The 16,973-nt window shown below is 36.8% G+C and overlaps 1 protein-coding gene across 1 annotated transcript in view; it reads right to left on the reverse strand.

Moving 5' to 3' along the window:
* LOC107713530 (receptor-type tyrosine-protein phosphatase gamma-like) overlaps positions 1-16,973 on the reverse strand; it is an 88,112-nt gene that overhangs the window by 9,496 nt on the left and 61,643 nt on the right. Inside the window, exons 9-15 of the mRNA XM_016519064.1 lie at positions 12,672-12,856; positions 9,749-9,857; positions 9,597-9,646; positions 8,437-9,181; positions 7,876-8,026; positions 5,407-5,498; positions 115-206 (exon numbers count right to left, since the gene is read on the reverse strand). Of these exons, the coding sequence (XP_016374550.1) occupies positions 115-206; positions 5,407-5,498; positions 7,876-8,026; positions 8,437-9,181; positions 9,597-9,646; positions 9,749-9,857; positions 12,672-12,856 (1,424 nt within the window). The remainder of the gene's footprint in view (positions 1-114; positions 207-5,406; positions 5,499-7,875; positions 8,027-8,436; positions 9,182-9,596; positions 9,647-9,748; positions 9,858-12,671; positions 12,857-16,973) is intronic.

Raw genomic sequence — 16,973 nt, forward strand, 5'->3', positions numbered from 1 at the left:
ATTAGTCCTTTTCCCATAGCCATCTGTGCCTCTGTGCTACTGGGAGCACCGGTACATGTCCAGAGCACATACACACACATTCTCACACGCTCCAACTACAAAGACCACACTCACATCGAACTCCTGAGAAAAGCCATGTTGGTTGTTGGAGCAGAGCTCCATGATGTGTTTGATAAACTGCCTGACTGGCACAGCCTCCAGGTCATCTGAAACACAAACCATACATACATCATACTACATCCGCCTATTCAAAGCCAAACTTTTTGATATAAATTGATGATAAATACATTAGAAACACCTAGAAATATTTTTTTCTCATAAGGGTTTATAATGTAAAAAAATATATAAAATTGGTATTTATTATAACATTAAAGTAAAATACTATGATTTTTTCCTTCATATTTAGGGATAGGGGTTTATACTTAAAAATATAAATTTAGTATTAAATTATAAAATTAAATTGAAATATTATTAGATTTTTCTCATATTTAAAGATAGCAGTTTATAATTAAAAACAAACTTAGGATTAAATTAAAATATTTTGTTAAAATATTACTTATCTCATATTTAGGGTTATAATTAAAAATATAAACTTAGTATTAAATGATAATATTAAATTAAAATGCGATTTTATTCTCATATTTATGGATAGGGGTTTATAATTAAAAATATAAACTTACTATTAAATTTTACAATTAAATGAAATTATGCCCAATTATAAATACATTATTGTATCATGCAGTTTTTTTTAATAATATATATTGTGCTGTTCAATATTTTTGTGGAAACTGTGATTTATTTTTGAGGATTCTTTGACAAATAGAAAGTAAAAAAATAAACAAACAAACATACACACAATAAATAAAATACATACATACATATAAAGTACATTTACTTGAAACTATGTAAAAATCTATGAAATGCAAAAATATAAATGTTGATATATTTAATGCATCCTTGTTGAATAAAAGTATTAATTTACTTAAAAAATCTTACTGATTCCAAACTTGTATATTTTCATTAAATACACAAAATTATCTCACAGAATATTTAATAATATACCAAAAAACATCAGATTAATGTCAATGACATACATTTCACAACACAACACATATACTATTTAGTGACTGCAGTGCATATGATAATGTATTGTATTGTGATTTGTTTTTTCACTTTTAAGGAACGAACCCCTGTGGAAAATGAAAGTTTAAATAAATTAATAAAAACACAACCTTGTTCCAAATGACAAAAGACTAACCCTAAGACCAAAATCCATCCGCCCTACTTTTGTGGCCTGACTTCCTGAGTGATGATATTTGGTCACATCTGTGTCATATAAAACTCATCAGTGATCTATCAAAGAAAGGGACTGGACCGATGGTCTATTGTTATATAGAATGGTCATATAAAGGTATGGTTCATTACTGCCTAGGGAAGCACACAGCTGGGACCATATTTAAAAAAGACCAGAATCCCCTGGAGCATTTACTGCTTCGCCATTGTGAAGGATGATCAAACACACATCAATTCAACCCCCACTCTGTATTCAGTCTCTATGCAATTAACAGAAAAGATTCTGTCTTATTAAATCACGGAGACATGCACACACAGACGACTTCTTCAATTTAACAGGGCTTGTTGATGACTTCTCTATTACAGCAGAGACATTAAACTATCACCTCAAATGGAGTTCTCGTAAACATTAATGGCTAGTTTTACTTCTTTTGGCTTACATTTATATAGACCTGTCAGTCAAGAGCTGGACTGCATCACATGAGGAGAGAGAAGGAGAGGAAAGAAACCAAGGGAAAGCAAGAGAGAAAAGAGTTGCAATACTGAAAGCAGTTCATGCAATTTTAGAAAATCATGCACTATCATCCATTCGCCCACTGACAAACAGACACACACAGAACATAAAATATGCATCCACTCAACCACCCAGAAAACCGCCAGATAGGAATGCTGATCATTAAAAGAAATAGTCCAGCCAAAATGAACATTCTGTCGTTATTAACACATCCTCACGTGGTTCGAAATCAATAGGACTTTAATTTTGCAATGGAACACAAAAGAGATATTCTTCCCACTCAAAGCTATCATCAGAGCTTGAAATTGAAGTCCTACATTCAGCAAAGCACCTCCTTTTGTACTCTATGGAATAAAAGTACACTGTTCAAAAGTTTGGGGTCTGTAAGATTTTGTAATGTGTTTGAAAGCAGTCTCTTATGCTCACCAAAGCTATATCAAAAGTCTCTACTCTACTAAAAGACATATTGTCAAATGTTCTTACAAATATGGATGTTTTCTTTTTGAATATACTTTAAAATGTAATTTACTCCTTTGATGGCAAAGCTGAATTTTCAGCATCATTAGCGTCACACGATCCTTCAGAAATCATTCTAATATGCTGATTTGCTGCTCAAGTAACATTATTATTATTATATTATTATTATTATCAGTGTTAAAACAGTTGTGCGGCTTCATATTTTGTGGAAAAAGCATGATACTTTTTTTTAGGATTCCTTGATGTATAGAAAATAAAAAAAACAGCATTTGTATGAAATTTAAAATACAAAAGAAATCTTTTGTAACAAATTCTTTACGGTCACTTTTGATCAATTTAACACGTCCTTGCTGAATAAAATGAACTTCTTTCAAAAATAAAATGAATATTATTATACTAACCCCAAACTTTTGAATGGCTGAATGGTAGTAAGGGTGTAGGTTTTAATATAATTTCATCAATTATTTTACTATTCAGTGTATAAACAACATTCTGTAATAACTACTTGTCAGCAGGTCAGGTATATTTGAAGAGTTTATTTGCAAAAACCGATAAACGTCACTTAAAAAAAAAGAGCTGATTGCCAAGCATTATTCTCCACATATAGCGCGATCTGAACCCTAAACACGTTTGCCTGTATCACTACTATGGGATTACATCTAAGAAGAAAGTATTTCGAGTGCACGAAAATCAATTTTGCATTTAAAATAATTTTTTGGATGTGTGCAGACCTTCTCTTTTGCAACGTTTCACTAGCTTGCTCCCTTGATGCCCACCCTCAGTGCTCTCTACATTGAGTTTGTGGAGAAAATGTTCGTTTCGCAAAGAAAAAAGTCTTTCGAGCGCACGGAAATCAATTTTGCATTTAAAATACGTTTTTGGATGTGTGCAGACCTTCTCTTTTGCGCGTGCAACGTTTCACTAGCTTGCTCACCTGATGCCCCCCCTCTGTGCTCGCTAAATGCCAACAGCTCGCGTGCTCAACACAACCCGGCGTTACAATGTGCCATAATTCCAGCCAATCAGAGACTAGGCTGCTAAATTCTGATTGGCTGCCTTGACAACCAATCACAACATTTCTTGCATTACCTCGACAGCATAAGAGGACAAATACAGTGCATGCATAATTATTATGCAAGTTGATATTCTGATCATATTTTTTTCCAAGCACATTTTACCAATTCAAAATGGATTTTACGACATCAATCTTAATAACTACTATTAATCTTGTATTTAATAATTTATAATTGATATATAATTATTCATGAAGGCTGAAGTGAAAAATGTCTTATATTCAGGTGTGCATAATTATTAAGCAGATTTTCTTTTACAGATAAAATGAGCCAAAAAAGAGATTTAACTCAGACTGAAAGCAAAAGTTATTAAATGCCCATGAGAAATATTAATAACTAATACAATACTAGAAATTGCAAAGTCAATGCATAACCATTGGACAGCAAAATGCTCAGTGGGTCAGCAGGGTCAGTCAAAAACATGTGGAGAAGAAAAGATGCATGTTAACTGCAAAAGAATTAGGAATTAAGGTGAAGAATTGGGTGTGAAATCACTAGGAACCATTTAGTCTCCAGCGCCACCATTTTCCAGAACTGCAACCTGCCTGGAGTTCATTTTTAGTCCATCTCGAGATTTTATCTGTAGAATAACCTGCTTAATAATTATGCACACCTGAATATAAGGCGTTTTTCACTTCCAGCCTTCATGAACAATAATATATAGATTATAAGTGATTAAATACAAGATTAATAGTGGATTGCTCGGTTGTGTTGAGCAAGCGAGCTGTTGGCATTTAAAGAGCATGAGGGCGGGCATCAAGGGAGCAAGCTAGTGAAACGTTGCACGCGCAAAAGAGAAGGTCTGCACACATCCAAAAACTTATTTTAAATGCAAAATTGATTTTCGTGCGCTCGAAATACTTTTTTCTTTGCGAAACGAACGTTTTCTCCACAAAACTCAGATCGCGCACGTGCAAAATGCACTTTTGTGCACTCAAAATATCTTTCGCGTGCAGAATTGTGGCAGAGATCTAAGCCTATACACTACACTCGCTATCTCCGGAGCGCGTGTCCCCCTTCCTTCTTTCACATAATGGTATGATCCTAGTCTGTCCTCCCATGTGATTAGCCGCATGTGTATTTTTTTTTTTTTAATGAAAAAATGCATAAAAATAAGGCTTTTATGAAAACACTAAATAAAAAAAACTGCTTACCAACACAAACCATTCACAATTGCTAAATTGGTGTAAAATAGAAGGCTCCGGCTGAAGATTCGGCTCTCCCCGACGGGAGTCAGCTCTTCTCGTTCGCTACAAAGAATCGGCTCTTGGAGCCGGCTCGTTCGCGAACGACACATCACTAGTTTCATCAAAGCTGACTAAAAGTGATCGAGGATGGATCATTTCGACGAACTTGATGAACCTGTGATGTCTTCTTCAGGGCGAAAAAGGAAAATAAAAGCTGAAACGTTTTCACGGCACCTTGCAAAAGCAGCGCGTTACAATGGTGAGGAAAAAGCTCCGTGTATTGCGTGTAATCACATCCATACAGTTTATGATCACAACAACAACAACGTTTGTTAGGCATATACATTGTCATCTGAGGAGATTACAAAGTCTGAAACATGAAATGTGGCGTTACCTGCTTTTGCTATAAAACAAACTTTTAATATGTAAAAATAAAAACATACTTTCAATTAACTTTATTTTGTAAATTACCTGTATTTGTTTAAGTCATTATTACTTAATCAAAACAACCCAACTGCAGTTTGATTGATATTACTTGGAATGTGCAATAAAAAAAACGTGATTTCTGAAAAAAAATTAAAATGGAGTTATCGGTTTTTGCAAATTAACTCTTCATTTATAAACTGTCATCTCACTCTGCTGCTATACTTTCTTATATCGTATTGATCCATTTCTGATTCAGAATATAGCCATGTCAAAAGCTATTGAGCTGCTTTGCTCCCCAAACAGACAGCTGCCTCCCATTTTAGGATCACCTTTGGGCCCATGTGATGAAATCAAAACTAAAGAACTCCTATGAAATGACGTAAAATAAAAGCTATTGCAGCATGATGTATTTTCAATTGTTTGTTTAGCTACTCACCCGCTGTAGACAGGATGGGGAAACTGTCATTGCGGATCACTCTGGGAGAGTTCCTGTCTTCAATATACACATGTGCGGTCTGGAAGAATCTCCTATGAACAGACACGGTCTCGGTTAGTGGAAAGCAGGTAATCAGGAAGATTTTAGACAGCTCCTTAATTCTGAGGAAGCCTGAGAATTGTTGTTAGGTGATCACTTAATGTCAGAGTCTAATTTACAAACCACTTTAGATGTCAAGCTCTATACTCTTGTTTGTGCTGTTTTGACCCGTGTTTCTGTTCAACAGCCTGCAATTTTAACTCTGATATCGGTCCATTACTACAAAATAATGAGTATACCAAACATATTGCCTAAATATACTGTACATGTGTATGTCATAATACAACTAAATCACAAGATTTGTTTTGTTTTTTTTACACAAAATGTATTTATTTATGTGTTTATCTATTTTTCTCATAATTATTCCATGCAACTTATTATTTAAGTATTTATTTTCTCAAAATAACATTAACTTAAATTCTGTTAAATGTGTATGGTATCCGCTGAGGCTAAGAATCACAAAACGGTTAAATATTGGATGAATGAATCAGCTCAGTAGACATGTATCAGTTTATCATTATTAATATGAACCATGCATGAAATTATGAATCCATTCAACTACTTCTTTATATTGCATAACACCCTGTCTTTAATAATTGGAAAATTTTCAACAGCAACAAATTAAGATTATAACAGCATGACAGTAATTACATTCAAGATCTTTAAAAGAAAGTTAGGCAAACTCATAATGTATAATAAAGTCTATCCCCGACATATTTATTTATAATTAAAACGCATTAGCTAATACAGACACCCACAGACGTCTAGTTCTCACTGTAGGTTTCATAAAATATACATGAACAGCAAAGTGATGATACCAAATATCCAGCCAAACTTTGCACACGCAACTCCTGCTGCCTTGGGATCGATCTTTTAAAAATCTGTCTTTTATTTCATTTGCAGTGCACAAAAACAGACCCCTCCCACCCCTCATCGAAGACTGACTTTCATGCAATTCCCATGAAGCATTTGTATAAGCATGCCCCTACCTGTACTTCATGCAGAGCAATGAGCAGATGCTAGTCATCCTTGGGAGGTGAGATAAAAAGAAAGAAAGACGGTCTGAATGTTCACTGAGCTCTGATGAAGGAGGGGGGCTGGGGGACTGAGGAGAGAGGACGAGGGGGGACAGGAACCCTACACTAATGACCTTTTTATGATGGGGGATCTCTCGTGTGTTTAGAGACGTTAGACTAATGGTGTAGAAGGGTCCTTCAGTGAAGACCCTAATCCTTGAGAATGCAAAACAGGCGAATGGTAAAGAGATAAATATAACCTCTTATCGTACCCCATCTGCATCAGCTCTGAAATTGCTTTAACTCATAGGCGATCTCATGCATATGAGTAGAAATGTACCGCGGAGACGAGTGCAGCATCTTTGGTCTTTAATGGGCATCTGTGAGTCTGAGCAGACTGAAAGCCTCTGAGCCATCCAGATGGAACCCTGCCTACGTAAACCTCTCATTAGCCTATCGCCTTGGCAACATCATAACTTAATTTTAAGCAAATAATAGCATACTTTATGGTAAACACTCGTGTGAACTCCAGCTATAAGAAAACGAGAATGGAATATGTTTTGAATGGCTTTTGTTCGCTCGGTAGCTTTGTTCTCCACGTTCTTGAAATTTGACAGTGGTGATGTCTTGACACGTTCTCGGGGGAGCGGTTGCATCTCGTCACTTGTCTTCCTTCCACTCGCTTAACAGATTGATTACCGTGCAAACAGTCTTTCATTCACTTTAACTGTCACTGATCAACCTCTTATAAAGCCATCAAGTGATCAAATCAAACTGCTCTTATCTTCTCCTTTCAAGTTGCATGATTTGTCGGCTGATGTTAATTGCTTTGCAATTAGAAACTTGCAGGCAAAAATTTGTCGAAATTAGCCGTGCTTTATAAGGATGCGAGGTTGGTGCTGCTGTTAGGGATGCACCGATACCACTTTTTCCAGTACTCGCCCGATACGATACTTTTATTTTTGGTACTTGCCAATACCGAGTTACCATTATTTTTATTGCATTTGTAAAATTTTAAAATATTGGGTACAGAAACCAAAAGAGAATGTATAATGTTAGTTGGTTAAGTTTATTTATCAAATAGATACAGTCAAACCAAAATTTATTCAGACACCTTCAACATTTCTCACATTATCACAGTTAAAAAAACAAAAAACTCAAAGCTCCAAAAAATTAGGCGGATGAATGTAGAAGCTGTTACAAGATAAGGAAATTAGATGAATAAAACTGATTCTAGATGCTATATTCTCAGTTCAGATCCCGATAAAGGTCCAAGATTATCAAAGACCAGTGTGCTGGTCAATAGCCGATTCACCTCTGCCTTATGAACTATGGTTTTTCAACAGTGTCTTACCTCCAGTAGACCAGGACAGCCAGCAGCATGATCAGACAGAGCAGCGTGAGGGCAGAGACCACCATCAGGGGGATGATCCACTCCATCCGTCTGGATGCTGACACCGGGTCTCGGGTGACAGTGGAGATGCTGTTCCTCTCTGCATGATGGTCAGAGGAGACCACAGCAAGGTAACAAATACAAAAAGCAGAGTTTATTTTGAGTATAAATGCTTGCAATTGCATTCATGCATATTCAACACAGCTATTTTTGTACAATGATCTTCCTTTGCAAAGCTTATTTCAACTATAAATTTGCATGTAATATAATATATTTTACAATAATCCATATACAGCAGTCTTTATTACATTATATAGTACTTTATATTCAGATTCAGATTATTTATTTTTTATTTATACATTTTATATTGTCATTTTGTTTTTATTATATATTTTATGTTATTTAATTACATTTTACGTAATTGTGCAAAAAAGTATTCTCGTAGCTTCGTAACTTTACATCCACTGATGAACCACTGATGTCACACGGACTACTTTGTCGATCATCTTGGTACTTTTCTGGACCTTGAACAGTGCGCCTTCTCTTCATTGGTGAGTTCGGTGGTCTCTGTCGAGCTGGAGGGAAGCTGCATGTCTACAGTGTCATTCTCTACCAGCCATGTTGGTTTTGATGAATCCTCACCAGAAGGCCTCTCTGTGGCACGAGGCACCTGCTCTTTCACTGTTCTAGGGGCCAATGAGGAGTTCTCAGTGTTAACATCAGCCCTCTCTCGACCCCTCTCCCTGTGTTTTGAATTTGGAACTGGGGCAGTTGGTTTTTGGGGCACCGCTTTGTCCTGCTTTTTGTCCTTGACTGTCACATCTTTCCCCTTTTTTTTCTTCTTCTCCTCTTCTCCCTGCTCTTCTTCCTCCTCTTCTTGTTCTTCCTCTTTCTCCTCTCTTTCACGGTCTTCTTCCTGTTTGTTATTAGCTTCAGTGCTGTCCTCAGAGGTCAGGATGTTGCTGTCAGATGGGGTGTTTTCGGCTGTGGGAGTGGCTGGATGTTGAGTGGGCGTGGGGCCTGAGTTTGTAGAGTGGGTTGGCCAAAAGGATCCTGGGAGGGAAGAAATCACACTGCCACTGAAACCCAGTCCTGCCAACAGAGTGCTGGTCACCACAGATGCTACAGTGGCTTGTCCACCACTGGATGGAGGCCCCATTCCCGTAGCCATTGAGACGAAGGAAAAGGGGAGGCCGGCGGATGTCCAGGTTGAGGAGCCTGAGCTTATAGGGGCCATGTCTGCAGAAGAAGCGGGGGAAACCGTGGGCTAGAACGGGGTGGAAGAAGAAAAGAAATACTCTTAGTTGATAAATAAAGTCAATAAATACACTTTATAGTTGATAACTATATTAGCGTCCACACCAACGCATGATAACATCTGATATTATAAGCATGCGCTGCAGTGCTGTCGTCTGCCGCTTTAAATGCTCAAGCTCTTTAAAGCTGGACAGATTCTGATTGGCTGTCAATGTTTTTTTTTTTATTAGACAAAACATTTCAATAGACAAAAAGATGATGACAGCATTAATATTTTAGTTCATTTTCCAGTAAGAAGTTTTCAATGCATATATCTCTGCTCAAAGTTTTTGGTAAATTTTTAAAACTATATCTTTATTGTTGTTGTTATAGTTATCATCCTTGGCGTGAACAGGCCTTTAGAAATGATTAAACCAGTTAACCACCATTCCAGTTTTCACAATCCTTGTGCCCTCGAATATCCTTGTGGTGTTTGCTTGAAAAATAAATCACACAGAATGAAAATCAGTTCTAAAGAAGTTTGAATAGCAGCAGTAATTGATGAGTAATTGAGAAAGCCACTTAAAATGGGACAAACCTTTGAATAAAAGTGTTTGGCTGAAGTCACTGCGCTGGTCTCTCTGACATACAGCTTGCACTCTGAACAGATACAGGACATCTGGAGACACGAGTGTGATGACTGCCCTCTGCAGGAAACATATGACACACCATACATTTTAATAACACAGTGCAACACATAGATGGCAAGAATAGAAACTGGATACCTTCCGAATAACTTATACTATCTTTGCAGTAATGTACAGTATGCGCTTTTTCAGTATGCAAGGAACACGCAGATAAACGCTACAATTTTTTGAAAGAAAATAATACTTTTTTACTCAAAAAGGATGCATTAAATTGATCAAGACTAACAGTAAAGACATAATTTTACAAAAATTTTGTAATTTTGAACTTTCTATTAATCAAAGAACCTCATAAACAATGCATCATGATTTCTACAAAAAACGTTAAGCAGCACAACTGTTTTCAACACTGATAATAATAATAATAATAAGTGTTTCTTGAGTGCCAAATTAGCATATTAGAATGATTTCTGAAGGATCATGTGACACTCAATACTGGAGTAAAGAATGCAAATTACATTTACATTAAAATAGAAAGCAGCTATTTTAAATTGTAATAATTTTTCCACAATATTACTGTTTTCTTCTATTTTTGATCAAATAAATTCAGTCTTGATGAGCGTAAGAAACATTAAATAATTTTATCGACCCCAAATCTTTGAATGGTACTAGTGTACATTTGACAACATGCACTATACAACAGTACAAAATAACCATTGTTTTATAATTGGGAGCAATGGCTGTAGTGAATCATGAAAAAAAATTGTACTAAACCTCGAGCAAAAGATTAATATTATAGTTCATTTTCCAGAAAGAGATGATAAATTTTCAATGCGTATATATCTGCCTATATACCTAAGTTTTTGTTGTACAGTCATATATAGACGGCCTCCAAGCTAACAGACACGGATTAAACACCACAATTTGATTTCAAGCTGTCTTCAGCTGACCAAAATTAAGTCTAATTTATGCATTTCTGAATGTTGGACGCAGTCAGAGTGTCCCTTCAACAGCTACACACAAATCCAAAAACCTCATTACACAACACAGAGTGAGCGGATGTAAATCTGACAAGATCTTATTTTCCAAATCCGAAATGTCAAAGCAAATTTGACATCTGCCATTATTATTTGTATAAATTGACACTTATTTATTGCAATGTCCTGCTCCGTCTTTCAGTGGTCCTCAGTGTCCCAGAATTAGATAGATACTGATTTGAATTTCATATACCCAAAGTTGGTCTCGATTCGCTGGCACAACCTGTGACTGGGCTCAAAATTGAAATAAAAATGTAAATGTAGAGGTAAAAAAAGATGAGGGAGTCATGATGGGATGTAGAGTGAAAGAAAATAATTGGACTTTAACCATGGCAGTTATATCCCTCAACTAAATCCAAATCTAATTTGACCGAGGCTAAAAAAGACTGACAGCGCTCATCAGAAAAAGTTCCTTCAACTGGCTGGACACGGTCTTGTTGTCATGGATACTGTGTGTGTAAGAACGCTCCAATAAGGTGACTGACAGACATGGGTGTAAGTCATTCATTAGACTTGGGGGAAGAAAGACAAAATGCTGTCCAAGTCCATCAAATCGATGAGAGCAGTCCATCCATCAGAATTATGAGGGAATGCTGGGGTCCAGAAGACAAGGCTCTGGCAACAGGTTCTGACATCATGCTCAAGTGGCTGTATCAAGGGTAAAATTTATAGATATTTTCAAATGTTCAAATTCAGTTCATTAATTGGCTCATGACACCAATCGGGCCACCCTGCCGTCCTCACATCTGTCCCATACAACAGTGTTTTAGGTCTTATTAATATCTTTAATTCCAGATTACTCCCGACAAGTCTGGGCACTACAACATGTCTCGAGATCCTGGATTTGTAAAAGATGCTCCATTACATCTTACACTACTGTCTAGCTCAAGAGTCTTCAACAGGGGGTCTGTGACCCCTAAATGGTCCATTGTAGTACTGCAATTTATATTTTTTCCAACTTATTTGTGTTGCCAATACAAAAATACATACATGGAAAAAAAATGAATATTAGTTATTTTCAACATAAACTAAAAGACATTAAAATAAATTCATAAAACTTAAAATGACACATTTTAATATAAAGGTACACATTTTATTATACTCATATTTAGTAATATTTAATATATAAAGTCTCTTCTGCTCACCAAGGCTGCATTTATTTGTTCAAAAACACAGTAAAAAATAAATGTTGTTACATATTGTTTCTAATGAGTTCAATATTACTTTAAATGACAGTTTTTCGTTTTAATATATATTAAAATGTAATTTATTCCAGTGATGGCAAAGCTGAAACATTACTCCAGTCTTTAGTGTCGCATGATCCTTCAGAAATCAATCTAATATGCTGATTTGCTGCTCAAGAATCATTTCTTATTATTATCAATGTTGAAAACAGTTGTGCCGCTTAATTTATTTTGTGGAAACAATGATACATTTTTGTCAGGATTCTTTGATGTATAGAAAGTTCTAAAACAAAGCATTTTTAAATAGAACTCTTTTGTAACAAATATCTTTACTTTTGATCAGCATTTTTTGCTAAATAAAAGTATTCTTAAAAAAGTCTTATTGACCCCAAATGTTTTGAACAGTAGCATATAATATTAACTATGTCCATGTTATTAATACTCAATATTTAATAGAGACTCATCTTTGTCGACCAAATGTTGATGGTCTAGCAGTTTTTATGCCACTTGCACCTTCAGCCTAATGTAACCTCAACACAGTGATTGAATACATGGTTGAGATAAAACCAGGACTAAAATAATTATTGCTGAGGGAATGAGGATTGCGGTGGTTGACACTTTGAATGTGCTCTGCCTCTCATTGTCGGAAGCCTTACCGTGCTGTGTTCGCCGCTCTGCGTGAAGGTCTTCTCAAAAGGCATTTCATCCTTCACCCAGCTGTAGGAGACAAGGAAGCCCACTATAGGCGGGTGGTAGACAGCTGACGGTCTGTCCCAGGTCAACAAAAGAGCAGTTCTGTTCAGAAGGTGGACCTTCATGTTGTTAGGGATGCTGCTGCAGACTGGATGGAGAGAGGAGAAGCAGAGCGATGAGATAAGACTGATAAAAATCAAGGAGGAAGAAGGTACAGTTGTTCTCATTTGATTAGGGATGTGTGACTGGAGATAAACGGGTGGAATTACGGCTCTTCGGCAGTGGGAGCGGAGCCAGATTTCAGCCGCACAGGTCCACGACTGCAGCCCCCAGGTGAAGCTAAATCTTTTATTGCTGTCTGACTCACCAAAGCGTTCTCACTAGAAACTGCTTCAAAGTGGAAAATAATACATGAGTTCATCTCAATCTGCCTCCAGGCTTTGCAGTGAGCGCACGCATGCGTGGCTGTGGCTGCGTGTGCTACTGTGGACACAGTAGGAAGTCTGAGTGTGTGTGTGTGTGTGTGTGTAATTCTCAGTGGTGGAAGAAGTACACCAATCACGCACGTCAGTTAAAATGCAGATACAATGATGAAAAATGAATGCAGTAAAAGTACACTAGCGTTCAAAAGTTTGGGGATTAGAAAGATTTGAAAAAAAATTTTTTTGAAAGACGTCTCTTATTTGATCAAAATACAGTACAAACAGTAATATTGTAAAATATTACTACATTTTAAAATAGCTGTTTTCTATTTTAACCATTTAAACTGCAATTTATTCATGTGATGGAAAAGCTGAATTTTTAGCAGCCTTCAGTGTTACATGACCCTTTAGAAATCATTGTCATCTGATTTGTTGCTCAAGAAATATTTCTTATTATTATCAATGTGAGAACAGCTGAAAGCAGTGCTGTTTAATATTTTTGTGGAAAACCGATACATTTTTTCATTTTTTCTTTGATGAACAGAAAGTTAAAAAAAGAACAGCATTATTTAAAAAACGAAATCTTTTGTAACAATTAACAAACATTTTTACTGTCACTTTTGACCAATTTAATGCATCCTTGCTGAATAAAAGTATAATTTTTTTCAAAAAAGTTACTTTTAAACAGTAGTGTAAGAGTCCTGCTTTTACATATCTACTTGAATAAATGCACAAGTGTGATATATATATATATAAACAATTAATTACAGGATTTTCCGATCAATTAAATCACAATTAACTGCATATGACAATATTTACTAAGAAAAGTCCTCCTTACCCATTCCATGTTACATAACTTAAAATATAAAAATCCTTATAACATAATTTATGTAAAGTAAAGCAGGATTAAATGTATAAACTTGCTATTTTTTAATTAAATGCAATTGATATGTTAAATTGACAGCCCTAGAACTGCCAATTAAGTACACTTTTTATAAATAGTAATTGGGCAATATGGCGGCAATCCTATGCCATTAATAACCAAGCGCACCACTGATGCTGGCGCGCGCGGTAAATCACTTCCGCGAGAGGAAAACAGATTTACACGCGCGGAAACGGGAGCCCGCGAGCTCATTTCAAACCCTCGCGCGCGCGTGACATGTCCTCTGCGCGCAATACAAGCCCTCGCGCGCGCATGATCATTCCCCACATCCTCGCGCTCGATCTTTCCTCCTCTGCTCGCGCGAACACTTATTTTTGTCAGTCGTGGGGCGGGGCTTGCTGTTTTAATTGTAACCTCAAATGTCATTGGTTATTCCTCTTTTCCGGAAGTCAGTATTGGACGCCTGTTATAAGATGATTTATAATTCTCTTGACTTAAGACATGGCATCAGTGGACCAGATACATGTGAGTTATCGTTTCATTTAAATACATAGTTAAAAATCCACTTAGACTAATGCATAAACAGCAGTGTGGTGACAGAGTAAAGAAAGCAGGGTCTCCATACCTCATATCTCTCGGATTGATACATTTTGTGTGTATCAGTTCAATGTGCCACAGATGCTCTGAACTTCAATTGCCTTCTGAGGAGAGTGGATGATTGCAGGCTTCTGCAAATGTGTCCAAGTCTGCTTGAATTCTTGGGAGAAAAGTGAAGTGCACACTGAAAAGGACCTCGACCACTGATATGTCAAGCAATCATTATGCTTCCAGCGAGTGCAGCATGTCTAGTACTTGTTGGTCACCGTGGTGCGCTTGGTTATTAATGGCATAGGATTGCCGCCATAGGGCAAATATAATTTGCTAATGTTGGTTAATAGTGGTAGTACTATTGATCTAATTTATGTTTTTGAGTGTAGGGAGAAGCAAAGGTATCTGAGGACTGTTAGCAGTGTTATCACACACACACAAAAATCTCATCATGTTGTTTCAATGGCTATTTAACTTCCTTGTTACAGTGACCTCATTGTTGGCATTTTTTTTATGTCACAGACATGAACTAGGTTCGTTTTGCAGCTAAAAATAATCTTTACCAAATGTGCCCTGATCAGGCTTTTAAGCAGGTTTTTGGCTATTCAGCCCCACAAAATGTGACACTGCTGTGTGGTGTGACGCAATCACAGCCAATCAGAATATATTTAAAATGTTGCAGGCCAGATCTGAACCAGCGGCACCCATCAAGATTACCTGGAGTGTATGCATCAATCTAACTCATGCTTTTCTCATGCTATTAAATGAATACATTTGAACCTGATAAACAGTAAAAAAGTTGTTTTTAATAATGACTACAGAAGCCCTGAAAAGGCGAACAGACGTAATTGCACGACTGACGTCACTTATCACACAAATCATTTGGTGGGATGTGTTTTTGTCAAGCTGGGCGGACCGCATAAGTGGCACTTGATAAGGTCATCGTGCCAAAAGCCTCTACTCTTAATGTGTGTGTATCAGCATTAGCGACCTGTCAACAAGCCTGTGATAAACACGTCTGTGAAACGAGAGGCAGATCGCAAGAGCACAAGAAGTGAAACGAAGACGAGGGGGTGATTAGTGAAAGGGCATCTGCTGAGGAAGTCAGCCTCGAGAGCTCTGTTAGCACGGGTGACTCAGCGAGAGCCCATTATTTTCATCAGTTCAATCATCAGCATGCTAATGACTGCCGCCATTACTGTCCGGCAGAGATAACACAAAGTCAAATTGACTCTATTCTCATGGCGGTTCTTTGGGTTATGTAGTCAACAAGCTAAGATGTCAGCACTGGGTATAGCGACAGTAACGCTCTGTACGTATATCACATAGCACTGTATGGTTTAAAAATGAACTATTCATTATTTATTTTTCAACAAATGGTCAGTAAAAGGAGTCGTTTGTCCTCCAGAAAATGTAATAATTATATGTTCTAAATTTGTAATATTTTGTACAAAGTTTATATGAGCTTTGTATCTTTTTGCAACCCACGTAATGAAGTAAATATAATTAAAAGCCCAGAGGTTGTGTGCTATTGTTATTTTAAAGCTGAATTTAGACATCAAATTTAATAATTAAATATTAAATTAATAAATGAATACCGTTAATGCTGTACCAAACCGTGACATCAAAACTGTCATGTTTTTGTACCGTTACACCCCTAATATATATACAGTATATATATATATATATATATATAATTAAGTAATTAAATATTTTCTAAATTTAATTTAATTTTGTAGTTATTGATAAAGTTATTTTGAAGTTTTTGAATTTAATTTCCATTAAAAAAAAAAACATTTTTGACAGACTGCCGCCATTACTGTCCGGCAGAGATAACACAAAGTCAAATTGACTCTATTCTCATGGCGGTTCTTTGGGTTATGTAGTCAACAAGCTAAGATGTCAGCACTGGGTATAGCGACAGTAACGCTCTATGCTTGACAGGTACGTATTACATAGCACTTTCTGCATTTAGGGTACAAAATAGGGTTTGGAATGATTTAAAGGTCCCCTGAAATGCTTAGAAACACGCAGCGTTACTCTATGTGTTGACGTCATTTTAACAGAAACAGGAAGAGAGGGCGGGACATATCAAGCAGCCCCACCCCTTTTTAAAATAGCCAATAGCGTTCGTTTATATCACAGCTTGGGCTAGAGCCGTTCAGAGCCGTTGAGCTCCGTAAAGCCGCAGGGTATGCCAGCCACAATCTCATCCACATTGCTATAAAATATAGCATTCTGTGTAGAATTCAAATAGCTCCGATACATTTTGTGGTCTGCGCCGACTCGCGCATGTGATCCGCTCCGTGCTATCGTGTCTCTGGACCGGAGCAGAGTGTGTGTGCGGTGCGGTGGTTAGCGTGACACAGCGC

Source organism: Sinocyclocheilus rhinocerous, unplaced genomic scaffold (assembly GCF_001515625.1).
Source record: "Sinocyclocheilus rhinocerous isolate Xijiao unplaced genomic scaffold, SAMN03320098_v1.1 scaffold57, whole genome shotgun sequence".
In the NCBI taxonomy this organism is placed as follows: Eukaryota; Metazoa; Chordata; class Actinopteri; order Cypriniformes; family Cyprinidae; genus Sinocyclocheilus; species Sinocyclocheilus rhinocerous.